General features: G+C 40.8%; 1 protein-coding gene across 6 annotated transcripts in view; it reads right to left on the bottom strand.

Annotated features, from left to right (window-relative positions):
* Positions 1 to 891: 891 nt before the first annotated feature.
* The window catches only part of smarcc2 (SWI/SNF related, matrix associated, actin dependent regulator of chromatin subfamily c member 2), a 49,417-nt gene continuing 25,559 nt past the window's right edge, over positions 892 to 24,749 (bottom strand). Inside the window, exons 13-30 of one of the 6 annotated variants that reach the window (XM_004911878.4) lie at positions 24,082 to 24,119; positions 22,255 to 22,385; positions 21,303 to 21,374; positions 20,764 to 20,877; positions 20,398 to 20,551; positions 19,976 to 20,095; positions 19,792 to 19,854; positions 19,430 to 19,688; positions 19,136 to 19,297; positions 16,878 to 16,910; positions 15,229 to 15,293; positions 14,116 to 14,245; positions 13,448 to 13,602; positions 12,597 to 12,731; positions 10,075 to 10,396; positions 5,518 to 5,601; positions 5,221 to 5,322; positions 892 to 2,748 (exon numbers count right to left, since the gene is read on the bottom strand). In XM_004911878.4, coding sequence (XP_004911935.1) covers positions 2,687 to 2,748; positions 5,221 to 5,322; positions 5,518 to 5,601; positions 10,075 to 10,396; positions 12,597 to 12,731; positions 13,448 to 13,602; positions 14,116 to 14,245; positions 15,229 to 15,293; positions 16,878 to 16,910; positions 19,136 to 19,297; positions 19,430 to 19,688; positions 19,792 to 19,854; positions 19,976 to 20,095; positions 20,398 to 20,551; positions 20,764 to 20,877; positions 21,303 to 21,374; positions 22,255 to 22,385; positions 24,082 to 24,119 — 2,201 coding nt within the window. In that variant the 3' untranslated portion in view covers positions 892 to 2,686. Of the gene's footprint in view, positions 2,749 to 5,220; positions 5,602 to 10,074; positions 10,397 to 12,596; positions 12,732 to 13,447; positions 13,603 to 14,115; positions 14,246 to 15,228; positions 15,294 to 16,877; positions 16,911 to 19,135; positions 19,298 to 19,429; positions 19,689 to 19,791; positions 19,855 to 19,975; positions 20,096 to 20,397; positions 20,552 to 20,763; positions 20,878 to 21,302; positions 21,375 to 22,254; positions 22,386 to 24,081; positions 24,120 to 24,749 lie in introns of all 6 variants that reach the window. The other 5 variants (XM_002934495.5, XM_004911875.4, XM_004911876.4 and 2 more) reach the window with 5 other exon arrangements.

Raw genomic sequence — 24,749 nt, 5'->3', positions numbered from 1 at the left:
AATACAATAAGTTTAGCCTCATAGAGAAATCATTATTTTGCTGCTAAGTAGTGCTGGGCGGTATACCGGTATATACCGAACACCGTTTTTTTTTTTAAAAAATGATAAAAATTTTTAACTTACCGGCATACCGGTGTGGGCGCCTCCTGGCAATTTTTCTTACTATTTCCGGGTTGTGCGCGCTGACGTTACGTGCGCGCTGACGTCACGCGCGCAACCCGGAAATAGTAAGAAAAATTGCCAGGAGGCTCTGTGAGCTGTCGGGGGTGCCTGCGGCTGCCTGGCCAGTAAGTTATATTTATGTGAAGGGGATGGGGGGGTGTTTGGGGTTGGATGGGGGGGTGTTTGGGGTTGGATGGGGGGGTGTTTGGGGTTGGGGGGGGTGTTTGGGGTTGGGGGGGGGTGTTTGGGGTTGAGGGGGGGTGTTTGGGGTTGGGGGGGTGGTTGGGGGCGGGTGTTTGGGGTGGGTGTTTGGGGTGGTCACCTAATCATGCATGGGGAAAAAAAAATACCGTCAAATACCGTGATACCGATATAATAAAAAAAATACCGTGATATAAATTTTTGGTCATACCGCCCAGCACTACTGCTAAGGTCAGTGACCCCCATTTGAAAGCTAAAAAGAGTCAGAAGAGAAAGGAAATGATGCAAAAACTACAAAAAATAAAAATGAAGACCAACTGAAAAGTTGCTAAGAGTAGGCCATTCTATAACATAATTAAAGTTTACCTGAAGGTGAACCACCCCTTTAATTGCCCCTTGAGCAAGAGCAACAAACAAGACTGCTTTCTCTTTATAATAAGTATGATCACTAATTCCCTGTTCCTAACCAGCTCAGGGGGACTTCCCCCCCACCCCCAATAACAATAATAACTCATTTACCTTTAAGCCTTCAGTTTAGAGGTGTTTACTCTCTTTAACAAGAATTTGTCACAAATGTCATAACATAGCTTACCAGAACATATTCTGAGGGGAACTGACCTTTGTCCATAAAACTCTTCCCCCCTCCCCCCACACTTTCTAGGAGCAAGTCACATGACACAAAATAAATACATAGACACAGTGATGTAGATAAAGAACAAACAGGTTTCCATCCCACAAGCAAAAGAGCACAAACTTTTACAGTCTAGGAAAGGCAATGTACATTTTAAGATTTTAATGCCCCGTGTCCGGGGAGGGGGGGTGGTTTGTAAGCTGCACAGACACAGGATAAGGTACAGGTAACATGAACAGAGTGAGCACATCATCATGGCGGAAGCCACGTCCAGTATTTGGAAGGACACAGATCTCACCATTCCAAAACCAGTAGGTTAAGCAGTCTAATCCAAGAGGAAAGGGAAAGGTAGCACTCACTCCACTAACAGATAAAATCATGAATGTTAATGGATTTCAGCACCCACCCGTGTCTCTATAAAGTGCACTCCAGACCTCTGGTCTCCTTTTCCTGGTCAAAATATTTAAAATATGATTCAAAATTAAAAAACAAATGTTTATATAGTTAAAAGCTAAAATATTTTACTAATAGTGCACTGTATTGCAGGACATCCCCCCCTTGCCCCAGGGATAATGGTATCTGCCAGACACAAATAGCTCCCTCAGGCCGATACCTCTCAGTGCCTTCTTACAGAATCACAACTCCTTAACAATACAAAGCACTGGGACAGAGACATGAGAGAGCCAGATATACAATAACTCCAGTAAAAAGGGACCACACTCTGTATAATGGGTAGCAGTTTGGCTGTAGGTGCTGGCAATTCCCTCCCAGCTATATAAGCAATTGGGGATTTTGCCTTTCAGACCGTTATTGGCTAAATGTTGCCATCAGAGGGGGAAGCTTCGAAGTAATGAATACAGGCTGTTTATAACTGATTCATTTAAAAGCAGAATATGTATTAAAATTGGAGAAAAGAAATGGAATACAAATATACTTTTCTTATGCCAAAGGCAGTGCATTACTGTCAGTTATTGGTCAACGTGAGACAGCAAGCAAATAAGCACTACGTTCTGGGTTGTGGTTCTTCCAAAGTGGTGACAGTAGCTCACAAGTTACTGTATAATAGCCTTGCTGCTTCCTAAGAACAGTCACACAAAACATGTCATTCCCATTCCTGTGACATCAATGACTCCATCCATTCCACTGTCCAGGCAAAATACATAGATAAGGTCTGCCCAATGGAGGTCCACTATCCAGATGCCAACCTCCAATGCACTGTTATAGCCCCAGCCAGCCTGATGGCCTGCAATCTGGTTTGTATGGCATCAATTTCAAATAATCTGGCCCAAAAAAGTTGGACATCAGATAAATCTGTCCAACATGCGGAATGTTGGATGGGACCATTGCAGGTAAATGTCCCCCAGTGAACTTCTGACCCACTTGAGGAAAAGTTACTTTTCTTTGTTGTTGTTGTAACCTTCATACCAAAATGTTGCTTTTTTCCATTAACAATTTCACAATTCTCTACTTATGCCTTAGATGAGAAACCTCATGGTGTAGATCAGTGAGCATTAACCAAACTAACAAAGGAAATGAGGCAAATGGGGGACACTTTCTCTGGGGAGTTGGGGTTTTTGTGGCTCAAGGAGTTTGGAAGGTATTGGCGACAAACGTCAGAACTGAACACAAGTAGAAGTATGGAAGAACTCTTTCGCCCTTCTGTTCTTTATCCCAAAATTTCAGACAATCGCACTACGGCTGGGGCTGGGCTACTGTGTTTCCAATGGAGTCTGGAGGCAGAGGTGTTGCAGGGTCTGAAAGAAAAACATAGGGCTAAGTGAACATGAAGCAGCTTCCTGCCACAGTCTGGTTACGTTCAGCACATCACTGTGCAATGATCTAGGATAGGAGCACTACACAGATAAAGCTATTGCTAAATCATAGTCGAGGAATTAGGGGAGAAATAGGGGTGAAAATATCAAGCCCTGCAGGATGAAAGGGACACAATCAGAAAAAGGGGGTTTCCCTGAAAAGATACACATAGTTATGGCTAATGTTCCATAAAATTACCCATGATGCTTCCTACTGACTAATGAAAACAGCCTGACAAAGACAATACAGGATGGTAATGGCCCCAAAACTCCAAAATGTTAAATCTACCCAAAAACATACAAGCAGGGCCCTTAAGTGCTAGGGTTGCCACCTGGCCAGTATTTTTGTGGCCTAGCCAATGAAAAACCTGCAAATGCCAGGGCCATCAAATTTGCAATACCCTGAAGTTCAGCCACTGACCAGTCCCCTTAAGCCCCAGATCTGCCCAGAACCCACCCAAAACGTATTCTTTCTCTTTGTTGTTCTCCTTCCCTGATCCTCCTTGACGTGATTCCTGCCTCCTTTCATCATCATCCTCCCCATCTCCCCACATAGGCTTCCCCTTTTGTCGCTGCCCACCCTACTGGCCAAGAAGTTTGTTCTAAAATGCTGGCAACCCAAATAAGTGCCTGTACCTGCTGTGCCACATGTGACATTTGTCTCGGCAATTGAGTAGCCAAGGAACAGGTTACATTATATTGGCTTTAAAAACCTTTTAGCCACTTCTCTGACTGTATATATCAGTGATTGTTAGACTTTTTTAATTCAAGCGACCCTTGGAGTCCCAAGCCCCCCTTAGCTCATATACAGAAGAAAACATTGGTTGTATTCATTCAGCGACATATTCATGGATATGTGGGGCAGCAAATAATCCCCTAAATGACCTTCACAGCAGGTTTTCAGGGGTATTTAGGAACACAATCATTCTTTCTAGATCCTACCATAATCGATCCTCAGCATGGGCCCCAAGCCCCATCTCCAGTACGCCTCATGGAGGCCATGCCCACAGCTTGGGAAACACTAGCATCTATCTTGGTACGTCTGCCTACTTTCTGACAGTCACTTTTTTCTTACTCAACTTAGAGCACAGTGGTCTGAAATCCTTTTTTTTGTCTTATATTGTAACATTCCCTCCCCCCCAGTAATATCTTATATGATCTTTTTATTTTCCCTTCTCAGGCTTAGAAATTTAGGCTCAATGCTCCTGGCTTATACATGGCTAAACAGCTGGATTCCTGCAATGGAAGTAGAATGAAATATACTTCCATATACAACTGCAGGACATAAATCTACATAACTAAATATATTTTCCTAACTATTCTTATAATGAAACAACAGCCTTCTGAATGGGCTCCTAGACAAAAATGACAGTAGGGAGTAGGGAGGTGAGAGTTTAAAGGGAGCCGTGTGTCTCAGACTGCGCATTTGTTTATGTGAAAATCCCTCTGCAGCCAGAAACCAACCAAACATGGTAATAATGGCATCCTCAATAAATGTCTCTAAAAGGCCTTCAGGGGATTTCTGGAAAGTGTTTCCCTGCAGAGACTAAGTGACATGCTTTCAGCTCCACCTTGTGGAAAATTCCATGTAAACATTCAGAGTTTGTGTACTTTTTAGGAACGGTCATGTTAGTAAAGCATGTTTATTGTACTGTATAACTATGCGCACTGAAATCTGCTGTTAACTCCATCAAATAGTTCTTTTAATATTCTTTTTATTAAAGGAGAACTAAACTTTAACTAGACATGTTAATTCCAGGGCTGCTTCAATAAAAGGGCAAAAGGGACATCTTCCATTTTGTGGCCCACCATATTGATTTTTGCCCAGGGCTCGTCCAGGCTTTAAAATGGCCCTATTTAAACAATATGTTTTGTGATTCAGTATCAGCCCACCGCAGCTGGTGATAATTTGATAATTTTTGATGACCTCCTGGAGTTTAGCTTCTCAACAGCAGTTTAGAGCACACTGAGCATTTGCAGTGCCACTGGTATGCAAAAGATGGCCAAAAAGGGTCAAAGATGGTGAGCTGAAGGCACAGATCATTTCTGTTACAGGCCTACTGAAGCTCTGGGCCGGTGCAGTATGTTCAGGAAAAGCCAAACCTAGGGGTACTGGCACCCAAGGCTGCTCAGTCATCTGATGCCTTCACTGACCCCAGATTGCCACTACTAATCTCACTTACATTCATCAGCATGCTAACATGACATAGCTTGATAAAAGACCAAAAGCTTTATGTAGGGATTTAATTCTTTTGCACTTGATTTAACAAAAAAGTCACATTAATTTTGAGTTTCAGTGGTAGAGAAATAAAATATCACAATTTAAATCCTTAGTTTTAAGCTTAAATTCTTTGCAACACAAAATAAATAAGCAAACCTCTGACCCTACCAAAATTCTTTAACTGTTGAGCTCACCTGGCACAGGACTGGTAGTGAGGGCAACCCCGCCCTGCATTGCGGCTACGATGGCTGGACTGTGTGTGGCAGCTGAACCAAGGTTGGACGGCAAGTTAGAAGCTGAGGATACCATAATGGAAGGGTTATGTGGGGTAAGGGGGCCCCCACCGACCCGACATGCTGCAGGGGGAAATGTGCCATGCATGGGATGGTGAGGAGTATACAGGTTAGTTGATGGATTATGATGAACAGAGTCAACTAATTCACTAGCCAGATTATACTGGACAGGCAAGTGCATGCTGGGATGCTGATTACCGGGCACCGGTGGCTGGGCAGGAACCGATACTGCTGATGGAACCAATGGGGTAGATGACTGTTGGCTTGTAAATGTTCCAGAAGCTGCAGGAAAGAAGAACTACAAGTGAACAAACAGCAGCACCACACTTCTCTTGGCTTACTTCATAGAAAAATATTCTCAGTTTTTTTTTCACATAAAGCACTAACTATATCCTGCATGTCTGAACGGAGTCACTAATGTAATGATATCCCCCTGTCCCATCAGTGTTCCAGGAGATCATAATAGAGAAGGGAAGGTTAAATTATCAAGTGTCCCGACAATGAATTTGTCAATCTCCAAACTTTAGTGCAAGCAACCTACTCTAAGGAGAACCCATGCAAACATGAGATATAGGGGCATATTTATGAAAGCATGTAAAGAATTGGTGCACACCGTGGCAATACACTAAGCATTGCCACAATGTGCCCTGCAAAAAATGTATTATTATAAAGCTGTGTAATTCATTTTGGATGTGTGTAGCCAAGTTTAATTCTGCTGTTAAAAAAAACAAAACGAAAAAAACCCCAAATTCCTTTGCCATAAGATCTAGGGACTGTAAAATTATGGCAATACATTGCATTTTTTATTTATTTATTTTTTTTTTACGGTAAATTAGTTTACACACATTTATAAATATACCCCATAGTGTTAGTTCATATTTTGTATTGGTACATTTTGTACCAATGTTTAATACATGTTCCATGTTAGTGAGGTATGGCAGCACCTCAGGGGCCTAGGCAAAGCCATATATATGAGCACTCCCTGTATAAGCTTCTTTTATATAAGTGAGTTTGGATAAAAAAAAACAAAATGAGTGTAATCTGCGAGGACTGTAATCCACTGTAACAATACATTATATTCTACAACTCCTCTGGTAAAATTTGTTTTTACCCTAACAAAACAATAAAGTACCAAATTAAATATACAAATAAGAATGCAAATATTAGCAATCTTCATTATACAGGTATAGGACCTGTTATCCAGAATGCTCGGGACCAAGGGTATTCTGTATAAGGGGGTTTTTCTGCAATTTGGATCTCCATACCTTAAGTCTATTAAAAAATCAATAAAACATTAATTAAACCCAATAGGATCTAGTAGAATTAAGTCTAAAACAACTGGACTTTTCTGAGTTTTTCTTGAAAACGTTTCACCACTCATCCGAGTGGCTTCTTCAGTTCAAATGACTGGTAGGGAATTCCCCGGTATTTAAACTCTTGATGGTAGTAGAGTCACAGACATCCAATCACAATGGTTCCATTGAACTTGTTCAGTTAGGTGTTAGCTGAAACTGACAGGTGTAAGAAGGTATGATCCAATCACAATGGTACCAAGATTCTCATTGATGAAGGTGTTAATCCTTCAAAGTACATGACTGGAAGTGTGAACTGTTGTGAAACTGCCGGGGTAAGGATGTCAACGCGCCATTGTATGTTGGTACAGGAATATGAGAGGACGGCCAGAAAACTTGCGGATTACAGAAACCATCTTCGTTTTAACCTACGATGTCGATATCAGGGAATCACACCATGCAGCCTACGTCTGGGTTCTTCGGTTAAAGGTCACAGGGCCAAGGTGATCCTTCAGAAAGCCCAGAAACAACTGTTAAATGAACGGGTGAGGCAGACTAACTTCTCAATTGAGGTCCTGGTTCATAAATTTGATAATGCAAAACAGAGACTGACAGCAAAACTACCGGTGCTGACGTTGCAAAGAGTGGTTGAATTCACAGAGCGGGCGCAACTTGCACAACATGCCAAGGGCAAGGAGAGGCAAATAAACAAATTCACCAGTTTATTATCACGGACCAACAACACCCAGCGAACAGACAAATCAACAGGGAGGAAGGAAGATGAAAACAAGACATGCCAGAACATCAAGGATCTGTGGGTAAAGAATTTATCAGACAGGGAACTCACAGAACCAGAGAAGGATGTCTTAGCCAAGGGACTGAACTTTGCAGTGGCCCCACGGTATGTACCAGTGGTAGACTTCATCACAGCCACAGAATCATCCATCCACAACAATAAGATACCAGTGGATGAGGCTGAAAACATCCGGTTAAAAGTATCAGCTGCCCTAGCTAATGCTAAAGCTCCCCCTTCCAACCTAAGTCTGCAAGAGAGGAGGGCTCTGACATCACTTGCCAAGGACTCAAGTGTCACCATCCTGCCTGCAGATAAAGGAAGGTGTACAGTGGTACTGAATACATCAGACTACCATGCCAAAGTGTCCACACTGCTCAACGATTCAGACACATATGAGCAACTCAAGAGAGATCCAACAAACAACTACAAGAAGAAGGTTATAGACTGCTTGCAGCACCTTGAGAAGGAAAAGGTCATCAGTCCAGCTTTGAACCGTCGCCTTTACCCAGGTGAAGCCACTCCATGCCTATATGGACTCCCAAAAATACACAAAGAAGGAGCCCCTTTGAGGCCAATTGTCAGCAGCATTAACTGTGTGACTTATAACATTGCTAAATACGTGGCCAACATCTTAGCCCCGTTAGTTGGAAACACAGTACACCACATTCAGAACTCCATGGACTTTGTCAAAAAAGTGAAGGAGTTAAAGCTGGAGATCGATGATACAATGGTGTCCTATGACGTAACATCTCTGTTCACATGCATACCCACTGCCGAGGCAATTGATACAGTGAGGAAACGGCTGAAACAAGACACCACCCTCAGCAGCAGAACAAAGCTGACCCCAGAACAAGTTTGTTCCTTACTGGACCTATGTCTCAATACCACTTACTTCAAGCACAAGGAAGTTTTCTATAGACAAAAACATGGCTGTGCCATGGGTTCGCCTGTGTCTCCAATTGTAGCGAACCTTTACATGGAAGAAGTGGAAAAGAAAGCCCTGGACACCTTCAAGGGAACAACACCAAGTCATTGGTTCAGATATGTGGATGACACCTGGGTCAAAATTAAAGAACGCAAGGTTCCAGCCTTCACCAAACACATAAACTCGGTGGACAAAAACATCATGTTCACAAGGGAAGATGTGAAAGACAGCAAACTGGCTTTTTTGGACTGTGCTATAGTTATCAAAGAGGGGAGGTACCTGGATATTGAAGTATACAGGAAACCCACCCACACAGACCAGTGCTTGCTGTTTGATTCCCACCACCCTTTGGAACATAAACTGGGTGTAATTAGGACTCTACATCATCGGGCTGAAACTGTGGCATCCAATGCAGAGGCTAAGGAGAAAGAATATAAACATCTAAAAGGAGCTCTGAAAACTTGTGGGTACCCAGACTGGGCCTTCATCAAAACCAAATCAAAGACCAACAGAAAGACCAGACCTACAAACAGAAGGGAGGAACACAGCAGACGAAACAACATAGTCATCCCATATGTTGCTGGAACATCAACAAACATCGCATTCCTGTGTTTTTCAAACCCAGCAACACCCTGAGACAAAAGCTGGTGCACCCGAAAGACCCAACACCCAAGCACATGAAAAGTAATGTGGTCTATGCTGTCCAGTGTAGTGAAGAGTGCTCAGACTTATACATTGGGGAGACAAAACAACCTCTCTGTAAGAGAATGGCCCAACATGGGCGGGCAAACTCCTCAGGACAAGACTCAGCAGTCTATCTACACCTCAAAGAAAAAGGTCACTCTTTTGAGGACAGTAACGTGCATATTTTGGACCGAGAGGACAGATGGTTTGAAAGAGGTGTGAAAGAGGCCATTTATGCCAGCTTGGAAAAACCATCCCTGAACAGAGGAGGGGGCCTGAGACACCGCTTGTCACCAACATACAATGGCGCGTTGACATCCTTACCCCGGCAGTTTCACAACAGTTCACACTTCCAGTCATGTACTTTGAAGGATTAACACCTTCATCAATGAGAATCTTGGTACCATTGTGATTGGATCATACCTTCTTACACCTGTCAGTTTCAGCTAACACCTAACTGAACAAGTTCAATGGAACCATTGCGATTGGATGTCTGTGACTCTACTACCATCAAGAGTTTAAATACCGGAGAATTCCCTACCAGTCATTTGAACTGAAGAAGCCACTCGGATGAGTGGTGAAACGTTTTCAAGAAAAACTCAGAAAAGTCCAGTTGTTTTAGACTTAATTCTACTAGATACTGTATATCACGACCTGGATGAATGAGAATCTTCATAGACATAAACCCAATAGGATTGTTTTGCATCCAGTAAGGATTATTCATATCTTAGTTGGGATCAATTAAGATGTTTTATTATTACAGATAAAAAGGAAACCAGTTTTAAAATTCTGAAATATTTGATTAAAATGGAGTCTATGGGAGACTGGCTTTCCGTAATTCGGAGCTTTCTGGGTAATGGGTTTCCAGATAAGGGATCCCATACCTTTATAAGCATTTAGTTGTAGAAAAAGGATGCTTAAAGTGGTGTGCTTATTTCATAATTTTTACATGTAAAATAGCCTAATTCCACAAACAGTGTAAATAGTAGCACTGTTGTAATAAGAGTTGTTGTATTTACTTCCTAAGGTGTTGGGGAGCTTTCTATGAAGATACTCACGGTGTGCTGGACTGGGCTGTGTTCCTCCTTGCTGTTGCTGACTACTGACAGGCGGCTGTGTAGATGGTGCTGACGGCTGACCAAGACTTTCAGCATTGCTGGCTGAGCTCACAGGGGCTTGAATCAGTGATGACTGTGATCCAGAAACTGAATGGCCAGTGGGTGGCACAGGTTGGCTGCTGGAAGTGGTCTGCTGCTGCTGCTGATGTTGGTTTTGGATCTGCTGAAAGTGCTGTTGACGGGCTCGTATCTCAGCATATTTTAGTTGCTCCATGTGAAAGTTCTGCCTATCAGCTAGAAGCTGCTGTCTCTGATATTCCAGCTGGAAAATGGAAATGGAAACCCTAATTAAAATATATATATATATATTTACAGCAAAAAAACTGTAGAAAGATTCTCTTCCTTTGTTTAAAAGGACAATATTGGTTTTTAGAAGTTTGTGGGCTAAAGCCTCATTAACCAGAGAAAGGTTGGATGCTTAGGCGTTTGTGAAACTCCTGCTTATGCAAGACTTTACTGCCTGTTTGGCTTCTCCACCCTCCAGTTTGTTTCAACAGAAAAAGAGAGATGCTAGTCCTAACAAAAATGACATTCGCCATTTTCATAAAAAAACCTAAACTGAACGGTCTACAGTTAGAGTATATAATGAGACCAAATGGTCAGCACCAGTTACTTAGCCCGGCTTCCCATTAAAGGAACAGTAACACCAAAAAATAAAAATGTTTTTAAGTAATCATAATACAATGCACTGTTGCCCTGCACTGGTAAAATTTGCACATTTGCTTCAGAAACACTTCTATAGTTTATATAAAAAGCTGCTGTGCAGCCACGGGGGCAGCCATTCAAGCTGGAAAAAGGAGAAAAGGCACAGGTTACATAGCAGATAACAGATAAAACACCATTGTATTGTACAGAACTTATCTGTTATCTGCTATGTAACCTGTGCCTTTTCTCTTTTAAATGGCTGCCCCCATAGCTACACAGCAGCTTCATTTACTAAACTATAGTAATGTTTCTAAAGCAAATACACCAGTTGCACCAGTGCAGGACAACAGTACATTATACTGTAATTCCTTTTATACACTTTGATTTTTTGGTGTTACTGTTCCTTTAAAATACCAAAAAAGAGAGGCCTCTATCAACCAACACAGGAAAAAAGAAATTCTGTTTTGTTTCCCCTGGTATATGCAGGCATTCTAATGTCTACAAAAATGGATGGTTTCTGAGACTCGGAAGCAAACTGCCCTACCAAAGATAGATTTGGGGAAAGCAGTTATGTAAACTGCAGAATTTTGTAAACATATAGAGGACCAATTGGCTGTTTAATATATTTGTTCTCTTGCCCACAAGAAAAGGAAGTATATGGCTTCTCATAATCTTATGGCAACAGGACAGAGTAGACTTCCTAATCCTGTTGGAAATGATAAACAGAGTGAGTGAGTATGGGGTGGATTCTGACACCCTAAAGTAGTGCCTGAGACACCAAACCAAGTACAGCCTGTAAAGGGCAAACTGCCTAGGGCAAAAGGAGGAGAAACACTAGTTACCAGTTAAAGGAATTTTTAGAAAGAAATATCATGATGATCAGATATGGTGAACAGCAAAACAGACAAGCCACTTCCAAAGCCCTCCATGTTGAGGTTATGGCAAAGAGAAAGAATGTTTTGGACTCCAGGGTTTCGAGAGGGATCTTGCCCTGAGGCTCCCAGTGGCCCCTGTACCACCAACAACACTGGGGAGTACTCCCTTCATTGGTATGATAAGTAAACTGGAGTAAAAAAACTAAGAATTTCTCCCGTGGTGGGACCGGTACTACTCCTGTTTTAAAAGTCGCCACAACAGTTCTGGGGACCCGTTGGTCTATACCTCCTGGAACCCCTTGCCGCTGTGGCGATTCCAGAAGCGGCACCCCATCATGCCAAAGTGGTCTTGTCAGTGAGTCTTGGTGGATTTACAACCTGGTCATTCTCTGTCATCTAACTTGGATCTGAAGGAATGTTGTGTAGAATTGGTATGTCTTGAGAAGTGGCATGATTAGCCACTAAAAATTTCCCTTTTTTGAGGAAGTGGCAGACGAGGATTTAGATTAAGGAAGGAAGGTACTCTTTTCCCCTGTGGCCTGTGAAATTATTGGTGCAAGCAGTAGAAGTATGTCACGTGTGCTATTACTGGTGCTTCCCCCCCACCCGACATCTCTTTTATAAAGGGATTCTGTTATAGGAATTATTTTTTAGAAAATGCACCTGTTTATAGAGCTCCTATAGAGATATCCTGCATTGGTATCCATTTTTCAAAAGAGCAAACAGATAGTTTATATTTAATTTTGAAATTTGATGTGGGGCTAGACATATTCTTAGTTCCCCGGGTGGCCTCAGTCATGTGACTTGTACTCTAATAAACTACAGTCACTCCTTATGCTGCATCATAATTGTAGAATTAATTATTTGCAATGTACACAGTGTAACTTAGTGATAAAATCTACAGCATAAAATTCATAACAGAATCCCTTCAATGACACCTACCGCCTCCCTTTCTCGGTCCATGATGGTCTCTAACTCTTCAAAATGTCTCAGTTTGATTTCTAGCTTCTTCATCTGAGTTTCCACCAGAAGTGCAACAAGTGATTTTATCTTCCTCTCTTCCACTGCTGCCAAATGCTAAGGAGAGAGGTAAAAATACCATTGCAATATTTACACTCATTCAGCACAGCTCCTGTTAGGGATGAACCATGACAAACGAAACAAAGAACACAAAACAGAAAATGTTTAAAAATGTTACCATATTTTGTTACTTCTGTGTAAAGTGCTCTTTATATTAAAGAATAAGTTAACTTTTTTAAAAAAAAAATTCTAAAATTACTCTGTACAGCCCCCAAAATAACATACCTTTCTCCATGCATTCAGATTTATTTTTTCTCTCAATTACAAGCAGCTGAACAGCAGTTCTTTTAGTTACTTCCTTGAGCACGAAGCTCCACTCCCTTTTACTTTCTGAGTACTCCTGCTCTTTCTGATTATGATGACCTCAAAGAGGTGCCTACTGTGCATGCCTAAATTATTGTAATTGGAGCAGAGACAGTGAGCATGTCCAGTAACAGGTATTTAAGGTCTTCATATTCAGAGAGAAGAGTCCTCAGAAAGGAAGAATGGGCAGAGCTTCACGCTAGAAAAGGAAGTAACTAAAAGAACTGCTATTTAGCTGCTTGTAATAGAGAAAAAAATTAACTCTGCATGCATGTATGTTATTCTGGGGGCTGTACAGAATAATTTTAGGGGACCTCAGAATAAAAGTCTTGTTTATCCTTCAAAGCCACTAACTGTAAATAAAACACAAGGTCTAGTCAGAAAAGCAGCACTCTGTTAACAATACTCACTTTGGCCTTTACAGCAGCAGCAGCCAGAGCCGCCGCAGCAGCCGTAGAAAGGTTGCCTTCTCCAATGTCTCTTTCAACCTTGTTCTTTCCACCACCCTCTTCCTTTTCTATCTCCTCAACTCCTTCCTTGGTGTCAGAAACCTTCTCCCCATCAGCTGAACAAACAAAAGGTATGCCTTACCGAGTTAGCAACAGACAAAAGAAATAATCAAATCTGTAGAGGCAAGAGCATATTATTGGGCATTGGGAAATCCCAGATAACACTGCTCCAGTAGCTGAATGATCAGTGTTAAGGGCGAAGACATATGGGGTGATTATTCGCCACTAAGGATGCACCAAATCCAGAATTCAATTCAGAATTCGCCCAAGATTCTGCCGTTTTCAGCAGGATTCAAATTCAGTTGAATCCATGTTCCTGGCAGAACCAAATTCAAATCCTTAAAAATTAGGATTCGGTTCTCCCAAATCTTTAAGAAGGATTCAGGGTTAGGCCGAATCTAAAAATAGTGGATTCGGTGCATCCCTAGTTGCTGTGACTTAAAAACTTTAAAAAAGTTGGTTGCGGAGACTTTCCCACTGTAGGGTATTACACAAGTCACTGCGACTAATCGGTGCACGTGTCTTCACCCTAAACCTCAACACAATAATTACAATCATAACAGACCTACCCATGTCAATATCACTTTTCTCTGATTCTTTATCAGTATCTCCATCTTTGCTTTTTTCTTCCTCCTTCTTGGCTACTTCACTGATTTTCTCCTTACCCTCTTCTTCAGGGAGTGTTTCACTGGGTGAATCCTGACACACAAAGCAGAGTCAGTTTATCATTGCACATAGCTGGAAGATGTGCTCTTTTTTAGAGACAGCGAATCTATCACAGAGACTTATGTTTTTGCTCCCTGAATTAGCAGCTTATTTAAACACACAAATTACCAGGCACCAACCACTTATTAGCACAAGATACTTGTTCAAAGCTATTGGTGTGAGGTGTTCCAGTTCTTTGCCGATAAACTGATATTGCTAAATATTATGCATCCAACAGTAGGTTTATTACACGTAATGTAAGATCTGTTACCCAACATACACCCCAGTGTCCTGCTGTTATTTCAATTGTTTTATGCCAAAAAAATTGGTTGCAATTACACGGATGGGCTCTAATTTGCCGACTATTGCCGGATGGAAAGCCCTTGTGGATAAACACTTTAGCAAGTGACCTATATCATGAGGGAAGTCCCACATAAATTTCACATATCAGGCCCCCGGTTAGACACAACTGTCAAATGAATGATACAACTGCTGAATGAATGTTTGAACTGCCTGCTTTAGTCTAACTGTGGCTCCTTATTCCTTTTTTCTTATTAATAAGTGATTTTTAACAGGCCTAGCATGAAACTGTTCTTATTCACAAGCAGAGCCTTCTATACTTCATTAGTGTTGTCCCCAGAGTCAACCGACCAAAAGAAAACTTTTCATAGGACTATACGTTTTTGCAGATACAATGAATGGTCTATATTTGCAGAGGCAAACAGTCCTACTGGTGCCTGTAAAATATTTTCTGTTATGGCGGGTCAGGCTGGAGCAGGGCAAATCTTAGCTTAGTGCCTCATAAAAATGCTGGAGCACCAGCCTAAACATCCTGGGGAGAACATTGTATTTGATTTATTTTTAGTAATGCACGTTCATTTGAAAAAAACAAAACAGTATAGTGCTTTACAGGGGCTAAATGGTTTTACATAAATCTAAATTACATTAGCGTAGCTGGGCCACAGTTCAGTTTATACCTTTGGCTCTTTCTTGTCTTCTGTAGGCTGCGCATCTGTCTGGGGCTCATCTGAACTGCTCTCTTCTGGAAGCATTAATGAAAACATTAACACTAAAACCCCAAAGGGTAAAAGAATGTAACATTGTACTATAAGTTGCTTATCTAATGCCACACTTGGAATACATTAAGATAGGATGACATTTTTTTTGTGAAAAATGTAATCCTGGAAGGCATAAGGAGGCAGAGAATGTCTTGCAATGTCAGTTTTTTGCATATAATTCACTAATCTCACAATTAGGATTAGCAATGCCCAATTTTGAACTCTATTACCTCGCAGCACAGGCAACACATGCCTCGAACTGGAAAACATTTGACACTGAAAACCCAGCTTCTCTATTAGAAGCACTGTATTTTGGCTCCATTGAATCCCTACATCACGCTCTATACAGGCCTAGCAAATGTCTTCCCCCCCTAATTCCCCTTTTAAATTCTATAAAAAAAAGCCTGGGACATGATGTATAAAATCTCCAACACAAAAAACTCAATTTCACCTGACATACTTTTGTGGCACAACACCCTCTTTAACAACTTTACAACCTTTGAAAATGGAGTGACATGGGCAAGATCAGGGGTCAAACAACTCCATCACTTACTACACGCAGGGTCCCTAAAAACCCGCAAACAACTCCAACAACTACCTGCCCTGACGGACCTGTCGGTGTTCAGTTACATGCAAATGTAACATCTCTTCCACATACAGTTCCAAAGCAATACTCATCCCATACAATACACGGCAGTAGAAAATGTAATCTCTGCCCCGGATAAACTGAAAACTCTCTCCAAAGCATATGCAGCAATCACTGCTTACAAATATGACACCAGACCCAGAGTCAAACTCAAGTGGGAAACAAGTGGCCTCCACCTGGACCCGGATAACTGGGAAGAGGTGGTAGACAATATCTATTCCCCATTAATAAGCACAAGAGACAAATTAATTCAATTCAAAATTACACACCAAACCTACTTAACGCCTAAGAAACTACACCAGATGGGTTGCTTGGAACACTCCTGATGCCTTCGCTGCAATGAACCTGATGCTGATTTTATTCACCTACTTTGGAACTGCCCATACATCCAGAGATTCTGGCAACAAGTCAAGTGCTTCGTAGCAGACAAACTTTCCTTACCTCAAGTTCTAAACCCAATCACATGCCTGTTGGGCCTGGTGGACTCCCTATTACCCAAGACAGCTTCCAGATCCCTTATGAGGGCTCTTTTGTTTTATGCAAAAAAAAAAAACTGTGGCTCTACATTGGATGGGTCCCCTACCTCCTACTTTAAATAAATGGATAAAGCTGATAAACTCTCAACTGGAACTCTACAGGTTAACTTACCTAGCCAGAGGATGCCCACAAAAGTTTGAGAAGATTTGGAACCCATGGCTGGAGTCTCCAGCAACTGCTGTCTAAAATACCATGATACACTCTCCATCTCCTCCCCTCCCCCTTTTTCTTCCTTCCCTCCTTCTATTCATACATAAATATAATTTGACAAAACTCTCTTCTATTCCAACTTTGCATTTTTATGATTGTAGAAATGTGTATGGTTGTAGAAATGGAATGTATCATGTTAAAGAAGTCTTGTGTGTAAGAGAGGAATATTTCCTACCATGGATTTCAGGGGTGCTCCTTTTGGGACAATCTGTGAAAGGCATCAATAAACACAGAAAGAAATAATTACTGACTTTCCAAATATGAAGGGCCTTGTACAGTTCATCTCTATATTAATCTCATAATTAAAACTTAAAAACATGGTTGCCCCTCTGCATAAGGTACTTATGATGTGTATACAAGGCATAACTGCTGCCACAAGCTGACAAAAAATGTTGTCCTCCATATTAACCCACAGGGCTCTCTGAAATGTACATTTCACACTCAGCACCTGACACCAAGGGAAATATAGGGCACCAATGGAAAAGTAACTGGTGATAATTGATAGCTGGCCAATCCAAAATGGATTAATATATATTATGCTATTTTATTTTTAACATACCCCTCTGGCCCAAGGTTTATTTAAATTAAAAGTGAACATGTCAGACAGGAGTCAAGGTAAATTTTGCCTGAAATGAATACAATTTGACACAAGCCAAAAGGTGTCGTATTCAACAGATATATTTTTGTGGCGATTAAGATTTACATGTTCAAATCTGCCATATATTTAATGACTTATTCTTAGATTGCATTACAGAGTGGACAAAAGGCAACTTTCAGTCATTTATTCTCCCTTGCCTGACTAACAACACCAAAGTAACCCAAAGGATCCATAGATAAATAGAACAGCTCAGCAACATTGTCTAACAACATTCAGTCACTTTATTAAAACAGTAAATATATGCAATAATCTAAAACATTTTTCTTTAAACAAAATATAATCACACATGTATGGCATGTGTTATTTGGAAATCCTTTACGCAGCAACTGTGGAAACCAATAATATAAAAGTTGCAACAAAAGTAAATAATTACACCTAGATATTTATAAAATTTCCTTTTGGATATTTATTATAGTCTTTTCTCAAAGTGGGGGCTCAAAGTTAAAGAGATTCATTTAAACGAAAGGGCCTATCAGGGTTTGAAAGAAAATCTTTGCATCCTACTTCCCTGGGCGCCCTGAGGCAAACTTTCCAACGGTGCCGTCCCCACTTGCCCCCAGCATCTACAGCTCAGAGCTTTTGGCAAGCAGAGACTGCTCTCTGCACTAGAAGAGATGAAATTCCAATTTAAAAATCAGAATTTTGACACTAAAAGGTTACCAGAAGCTCAACTTGCCTCATGGCAGCAGCACCCCTGCATTTACCTAACTACTACTATCCCTTTAATAACCCCTCTGCCATCCCCACCAACCTCCATGCTCCACTGCAGACCCCTGTTAATAGGCTGTCGTATTAATTACATTTGTCCTCAACCTATTAGAACTTCCACCTGCCTCAAAGCCAGATGTCAACTTCTAAGGCAGGGATCCCCAACTTTTTTTCCTGTGAGCCACATTTAAATGTAAAAAGAGTTGGGGAGCAACAAAAGCATGAAAAATGTTCCTGGGGTTACAAATAAGGTCTCTGATTGGCAATTTGGTAGCCCCTATGTGGACTGGCAGCCTACAGGAGGCTTTGTTTTGCATTACTCCTGGTTTATATATAACCAAAACTTGGATAAAAGCCAGAAATTCAAAAATAAGCATCTGCTTTGAGGCCACTGGGAGCAATATCCAAAATAAACCCAATGAGCAACAAGTTGCTCACGAGCCACTGGTTGGGGATCACTGGAAGAGGTGCTGCCTACATATCAGTACCAGGGGTCTGTGGGGAAGCAGTAAGCATCTCACTGAAGAGCTTATGTCATAGTGAAAAGTCCCTGATAAATGAGGAACATGTCACTATCATATTGATGCTAAAAAAAATGTGTACAACAAATAATTAAAACTAAATTCTCTTGTGAAAGATGCACCAAGAAAGATTAGGAAGAATTTCTCAATCCTCATAAATCCGCCCTGTGATATTTTAAATTTTGGGGGGAAAAGGCCCTTGCCCTGAACTAACCAAAGAAATTATGTCAGAGTCTCATTAGAGACATGGCTGTCAAAACTCCTGGAAGCAGGATACTTGAAAATCTTCCTGGATTGGGTACAATGTAGGGGTAAAGCCAGAGTGGACCTGGTACATCCCCTTAATTTGTTATTCAAGTGTCCAGCCTCCTGGAGGGTGGAGCTCAACCTCATGCATTCCCCGTGTCCCCCTGAGACAAAGACCGTAGTCCTGAAAAACATACCTAACATTCAGATCCCATATCTGTATCAATATATCTGGGAACCAGAAAAGCAGTCTGAGATTATATATATATATATATATATTGACTTAAGAGTCTAACTCACCTATCCTCTCGTTGTCTTCGCAAGCTGTTCCAGCAATACCACTGCTCTCAAGGCCATAACTAGGATCAGCTTTTCCAGTGATTCTGGCTGCATCCTCGACCTTTCTGACATGAGCTTCCACCAGTGCTGTGGGAACCTCCTCCTTCATCTTGGAAAATTCATCTAATAAATCAGAAACATTACAAAGTCTTTTAAAGGTTATTAATATTCCCAACATTTCTGGGGCACTAGGGGCCAAAATGCCCCTGAATACAGCAAAGACTGTACCAACAAATAAAAATAAAAGTAACAAACCCAAAGCTGATTTTGCTGCAGCTGATGCTACCCGAGGATCTACTACAGATGCAAGGAAGGCTACTGTGCTCATCACAGGATTCCCCGATTGGCTAAAGGGTATGGGCTGATAGGCCAGTGGTCCCAGAGAGGCCTCAGAGTCCTCTAGATATGGATCCTCAATGGGAAGTCGTAAGAAATGCAGGATACACTCGTCCTGTGTGCGGCTCCCCACATGCTCAGATACTTTGTTCCAATCATCTTTATACATTTCCAGAGCCTGTGTTAGGTAGGCATAGGTAATTGGCATACATTTTCAAAATATCTAACTAAATTCTAAGTGCCAAATCATTTATTCAGTGAAGCATATCCAGATTTCACACCTCAAGTAGCAACAGCGTCTCCTGCTCAGTCCATTCGCGTGTTGCACTGGCAGCAGCCTTACTCTGTTCAAGTAAAAAAAAAAAATCCACATATTACTAAACACTAAGTGTAACAAGAAGTATTACCTAAAATTACAAATTTTAAAGACTAAAGAAAACTTTGAAATACACTGTTTTGATTTACCTTGGATGTTGTGTTCTTCTTACTATACATATCTGTCCGTAAGCCGAAATTCTGAAGGTCACTTGGTTTATCCTTACTTTTATCAGGGAAATTGAGCATCTGTTGTGAAGCAGAGCTCTGCTAGAAAGAAGAAAATGAGACATTCCATTTCATGTCAGATGCAGAGTATATTGATAACCAAAGAGAAACGTGCGATTCAGGCATTTCTCTGACAGAAGAAAAACAGCCGTGGGTGACACCACCTTAAAAGTGAACTATAGAAAAGCTGGTGACATGGAAAAATTATCATAATGAAATAGGCCAAAGACAAAAAAAAGCCGTTTGGAGCTATGTAGTACAGGTAATGAAAACATGTGCACTGAATATATAAAAGGGAGGTGAAACCATAAAATGACTCGTCTAAAAAGCCTTGTCATGCCTACCTGTGGTGTTTTAGGCTGCAGTGGAACCAGTCCTGATGGAGTATCAGCTAAGACATGGAAATGTGATGTTGGAGGAGGGCCCATTGGAGTAGGACGACTCTCAGCATCCACTTGGTAGTTAATGAGCCCCCACTGTTCTAGGAAGGCATGAACCCTAAAGCAAGAAGAACAACAGAGCTGGGACAATTATATCCTCCTCTTAATATAATTATTAACTGTGTAACACTAACATATATAGAAAATATATATACAAAATCATAATGTGCTCCCAAACTTTCTAGTATGCACAGCTATTCATTGCTAACCCTACTACATATGATCATTGCCTTTTAATCCTCTGAGATGACGTTCCCATGTCACCCGCACCTCATGATAGCACAGACATCCCCTGCCAAGTTGCGACGACATGCTGTAGAAGTAAGGTATTCCTGAGGGTTTAGTCTATAGGTGTCAATCATGAAGTTTCTATAGGCAAGGTATCTAGAAAAATAGGGAAAAAGAACAGAAGGGGTCATTTGTGTTGGTTTGTGAAATGTAAGGTTATGAGACTGTGACACATTCTTTGCACAAAGTCTCATCAAATGAATCCTGTGCTGTAACGTATATGTAAGGTTAGTTTACCAAATAATAAATACATAAAGCAGTTTTCCATTATGCAAGACTTGTGCAGTTGAATAGCAGAAAAAGAACACAAGGCCAATTTTAAACAATTTATCTTCTAAACCAATTAAAAGATAACTTTCTTCTATGAACAAAATATATATTTTATTGTAACTATTTTATAGAGAATTGGCCTGCTACTCTAAACCTTTCCCTTCTGTTTAACTTCTGAAAAATCAAGCACTTAAACTTTTTCATGCCTTCTTATCAGCCACACCTATAACCATATATTGTGTAAGACTCACATCTCTGGTGTTTTGGACTTGTTCTTGCCATTGAAGAACTCTGGTAATGCCCGACGTTCAATAGCATGCACACTGAAGGAGAAAGGGAGATTAAAATAAATATGCAATAAAAGCAATAATGTTAACTTATTGCAAAGCAGTCTGTTACCATTCAAAAATGGTGACAAAAACAAACAAACCCCCACTTAAGGAAGGCTCTAGCCATGTATTCTAAAAAGCTTAATATAAAAGGTATACAGTGAGACAAAGATTAAAATCAGCATACTTTAAATTGCTCTGTAATCAATAAAAATAAAATGTAATAGAAATGTTTTATCTCCACCATCAAAAACCCTGTTTCTTGCTCAACCAAATGTGGTTGTGTAAAAATAAAAAAAGAACCCATGAGGCTGTGTTGGTGCAAATTGTCCAGAAAAACATACTAGGAGAGTCATGAGCTTGACACCTCCAGTTCTACAGCTGGCAGTCACGATTAAGGGCAACAGAACAGGGGCAATTATTCGCGTTTTATTGCCAGAGTGATTTGTAGTTCCATAGGCAGGGGATACAGCCACAGACTTAAATGGAGATTCCCCTGCAAGCATACTGTATATGGACTTGTTTTGCTTCCAAGCAACAACTGCCTGAGAAGCAAGTGCACTTGCACATACAGGTCACTGCCATTCAAGTCAGTGGGGATCGAGACCCAGGAAGCTACAAAATACCTGGATCACTGATGTGCCATTGCCCTAAGAGCCCACCTGTATCTCAGGTAATGATGAATAAAGATGGAGTTGTTGAAACAGTAAAATAAAGGACACAATGTTATACATAAATCATCTATTTGTGCTGTGAAATGTGCTGCTTGTCTTTATTCATCACAATAAATCAAGGTTCCTTTCACCAAATAAAAAAGAAAAATGATTATCAGAGGATAGTTCCATTGCTATTAAAAGCAAAGAGGAGACTTTACCTGTTATAGTCAAACCAAGCAGCATAGCTAGGAATGATGATATGGTGTGTTTGTTCAGTCACATTGTCCTCATGAAGATCGGATGTTTTCATTTGCTCGCCTTTAATCCCAGATGAGGTCTCATCTTCTTCCTAAACAAATACATGTGAAAAATTCATTGCTTATCATCTGTAAAATGTTTTTCCTGCCAAATATAGCAGAGAATCCATTAATACATTTAATCCCAAAGTGCAGGGGAAACGATAACCCCTCTAGGACACCACAGATTTACAAAGGGCTGGCAATAAACCTGTGAGAGCAGAATTAAAAATCCAATATACATTAAATAAAACATTGCTATTTAAAAGAGCATCTGCCCAGCCGTTTATTTATCTGCAGATATCCTCTCGATGGGTCTCACTAGAGATTTGACAGTACACCCTCCTGTAGACAGGACACTTGAAAAACTGAGGTCAAAAGAGGAATTACGAGGGGTAAAGCCTGACTAGCAGGGCACCCCCCTTTTCTTAGCTGCTCAAGTGTCCTGCCTCCTGGAAGATGAAGCTTTACTCCATTGGTCTCGTGTCCCCTGGAGATGTCAGAGAAAACAGTATCTGCCCAGCCATTCTTTTATCTGCACTACTGGTTCTAACAGCTGAAATAATGTAGTAGAGGTCACATGATTAACAGTGTTAGAGGTAAACTGACTTCTTCTACATTGTAACTGCAATGAAAAATAGCATTTGTTTATCCCTATTTTTGGTGCACACTTTCAAAACAAAGAACTTAAATACTATTAAAGCATATTTAATCATGGCTAACAGCTTTTGGGTGGAGATAACCTTTAGTGTTTGTGTCTTTATATTTCATTTTTGAATACACAGGAAATCTGACCCACTGAATGTAAGAGAAAATTTAGGTCAGTGACTGCAAAGCTTAGAGAAATCCTGCTGGGAGAGTTCCACTTTCTCAAATGAGCAAGCTATAGACAAAGGAAGGGAGAGAAGAGAATTTCTCAGAAAGCATCCAAGATATCCCTTTATTTAAGGATGGTTCAAGTACAAGGAGGAGGTGCGAGACCAAGGAGGGGTTGGCCTCAATACTTTTGTTTGTCGCCTGGCTTCATGTTTAATAGACATATTCCCTTATAATAAAAGCTGTAATAGGTATTTAATACATTTGCTTCATGGATAGCCTTTTTTTGTCTAAACACTGAATATATTTTGAGAGAGCTTCATCACTCTAACATAATTGGTGGAAAAGGTTCCCTTAAAGAATAAGTAAACCTTTTTTTTTATCAGTAAAATTACTCTAAACAGCCTCCAGAATTACCTACTTTGTCCCAACATTCTCTCTGACCTGGTTCCTCAGTTAGAAGTTAATCGTTTTTCTTTGCTTCCTTGTGCAGAGTGAAGCCCCGCCCCCACTTCCTGTTCAGTTCTCTCATCAACAAAAAAAAACCCCTGCTAATGCACAGACTGGCTCCTGCTGCCTCCAGGCATGCCCAGAAGGCTCTCCAGGTGGACTACAGGTAGTCGAATTGAAGAACTGAACAGGAAGTGGGGGTGGTGCTTCATTCTGCACAACTTCTAACTGAGGAACCAGGTCAGAGAGAATGCTGGGACAAAAGCAGGCAGTTCTGGAGGCTGTTTAGAGTAAGTTTAGTGATAGAAAAAAAAAGGTTTACTTATTCTTTAAATATGCAAGATGGTTCCTGTAAGCACATTTTTAGATTGTAGAAAGCATCAAAACTTTAAGGCAGAACAACCCATGTTTGCAAACTCTATGCCTAACAATACAAGTGTTTCTATTATATGTACATATTGTGTTGTGTTAGACAACTCATACCTTGGTCACTGCATCCATGCTTTCATCCTCCTGTTCATCTGTGAGAGATAAGAAGCAAGTACAATCAAGAGAGATGCTTTTAGACCATCAGCTGTAAAATTTCCCCAGGCAGATGCAGCATAGTTTAAAATGTTTCCAAATTACACTGTTAAAAGAATAATGTCACGGGAAAACATGTTTTTTTTTCAAACTACATCAGTTAATAGCACTGTTTCAGCAGAACTCTGTACTACAAATCTGTTTTTTATATTTCATTTTGAAATTTGACATGAGGCTTGCCGTGTTGCTAGTTTCTCAGGTACCCTCAGTCATGTGACCTGTGCTCTGATAAACTTCAGTTACTCTTTACTGCTGCGCTGCAAGTTTCAGTGATATCACCCCTCCCCCACAGCAGCCGATCAGCAGAACAATGGGAAGGTAGCAAGGTAGCAGATCCCTACACCTGTATTGCTTTTTAGTTATGCTTGTAAATACCTAACAATCACCATACAGTAAAACAGCTGCTACTATTGTTATATAGAGAACAGAACAGTTCCACACTGCAGTTCAACTCAGTTATCCCAAAATGCAGCATTAGAAGAACACCACAGGTGCTTTTCAACAGTGCTAGCTGGGCATATTTTGAATGCAGAGACCTGACACTGTGTAGGGCTCCTCACAGGCTCCTC

This window comes from Xenopus tropicalis, chromosome 2 (genome assembly GCF_000004195.4).
Source record: "Xenopus tropicalis strain Nigerian chromosome 2, UCB_Xtro_10.0, whole genome shotgun sequence".
In the NCBI taxonomy this organism is placed as follows: Eukaryota; Metazoa; Chordata; class Amphibia; order Anura; family Pipidae; genus Xenopus; species Xenopus tropicalis.
Note: the sequence above shows the minus strand (reverse complement) of the source record. Positions and strands in the feature narration are given on the sequence as shown.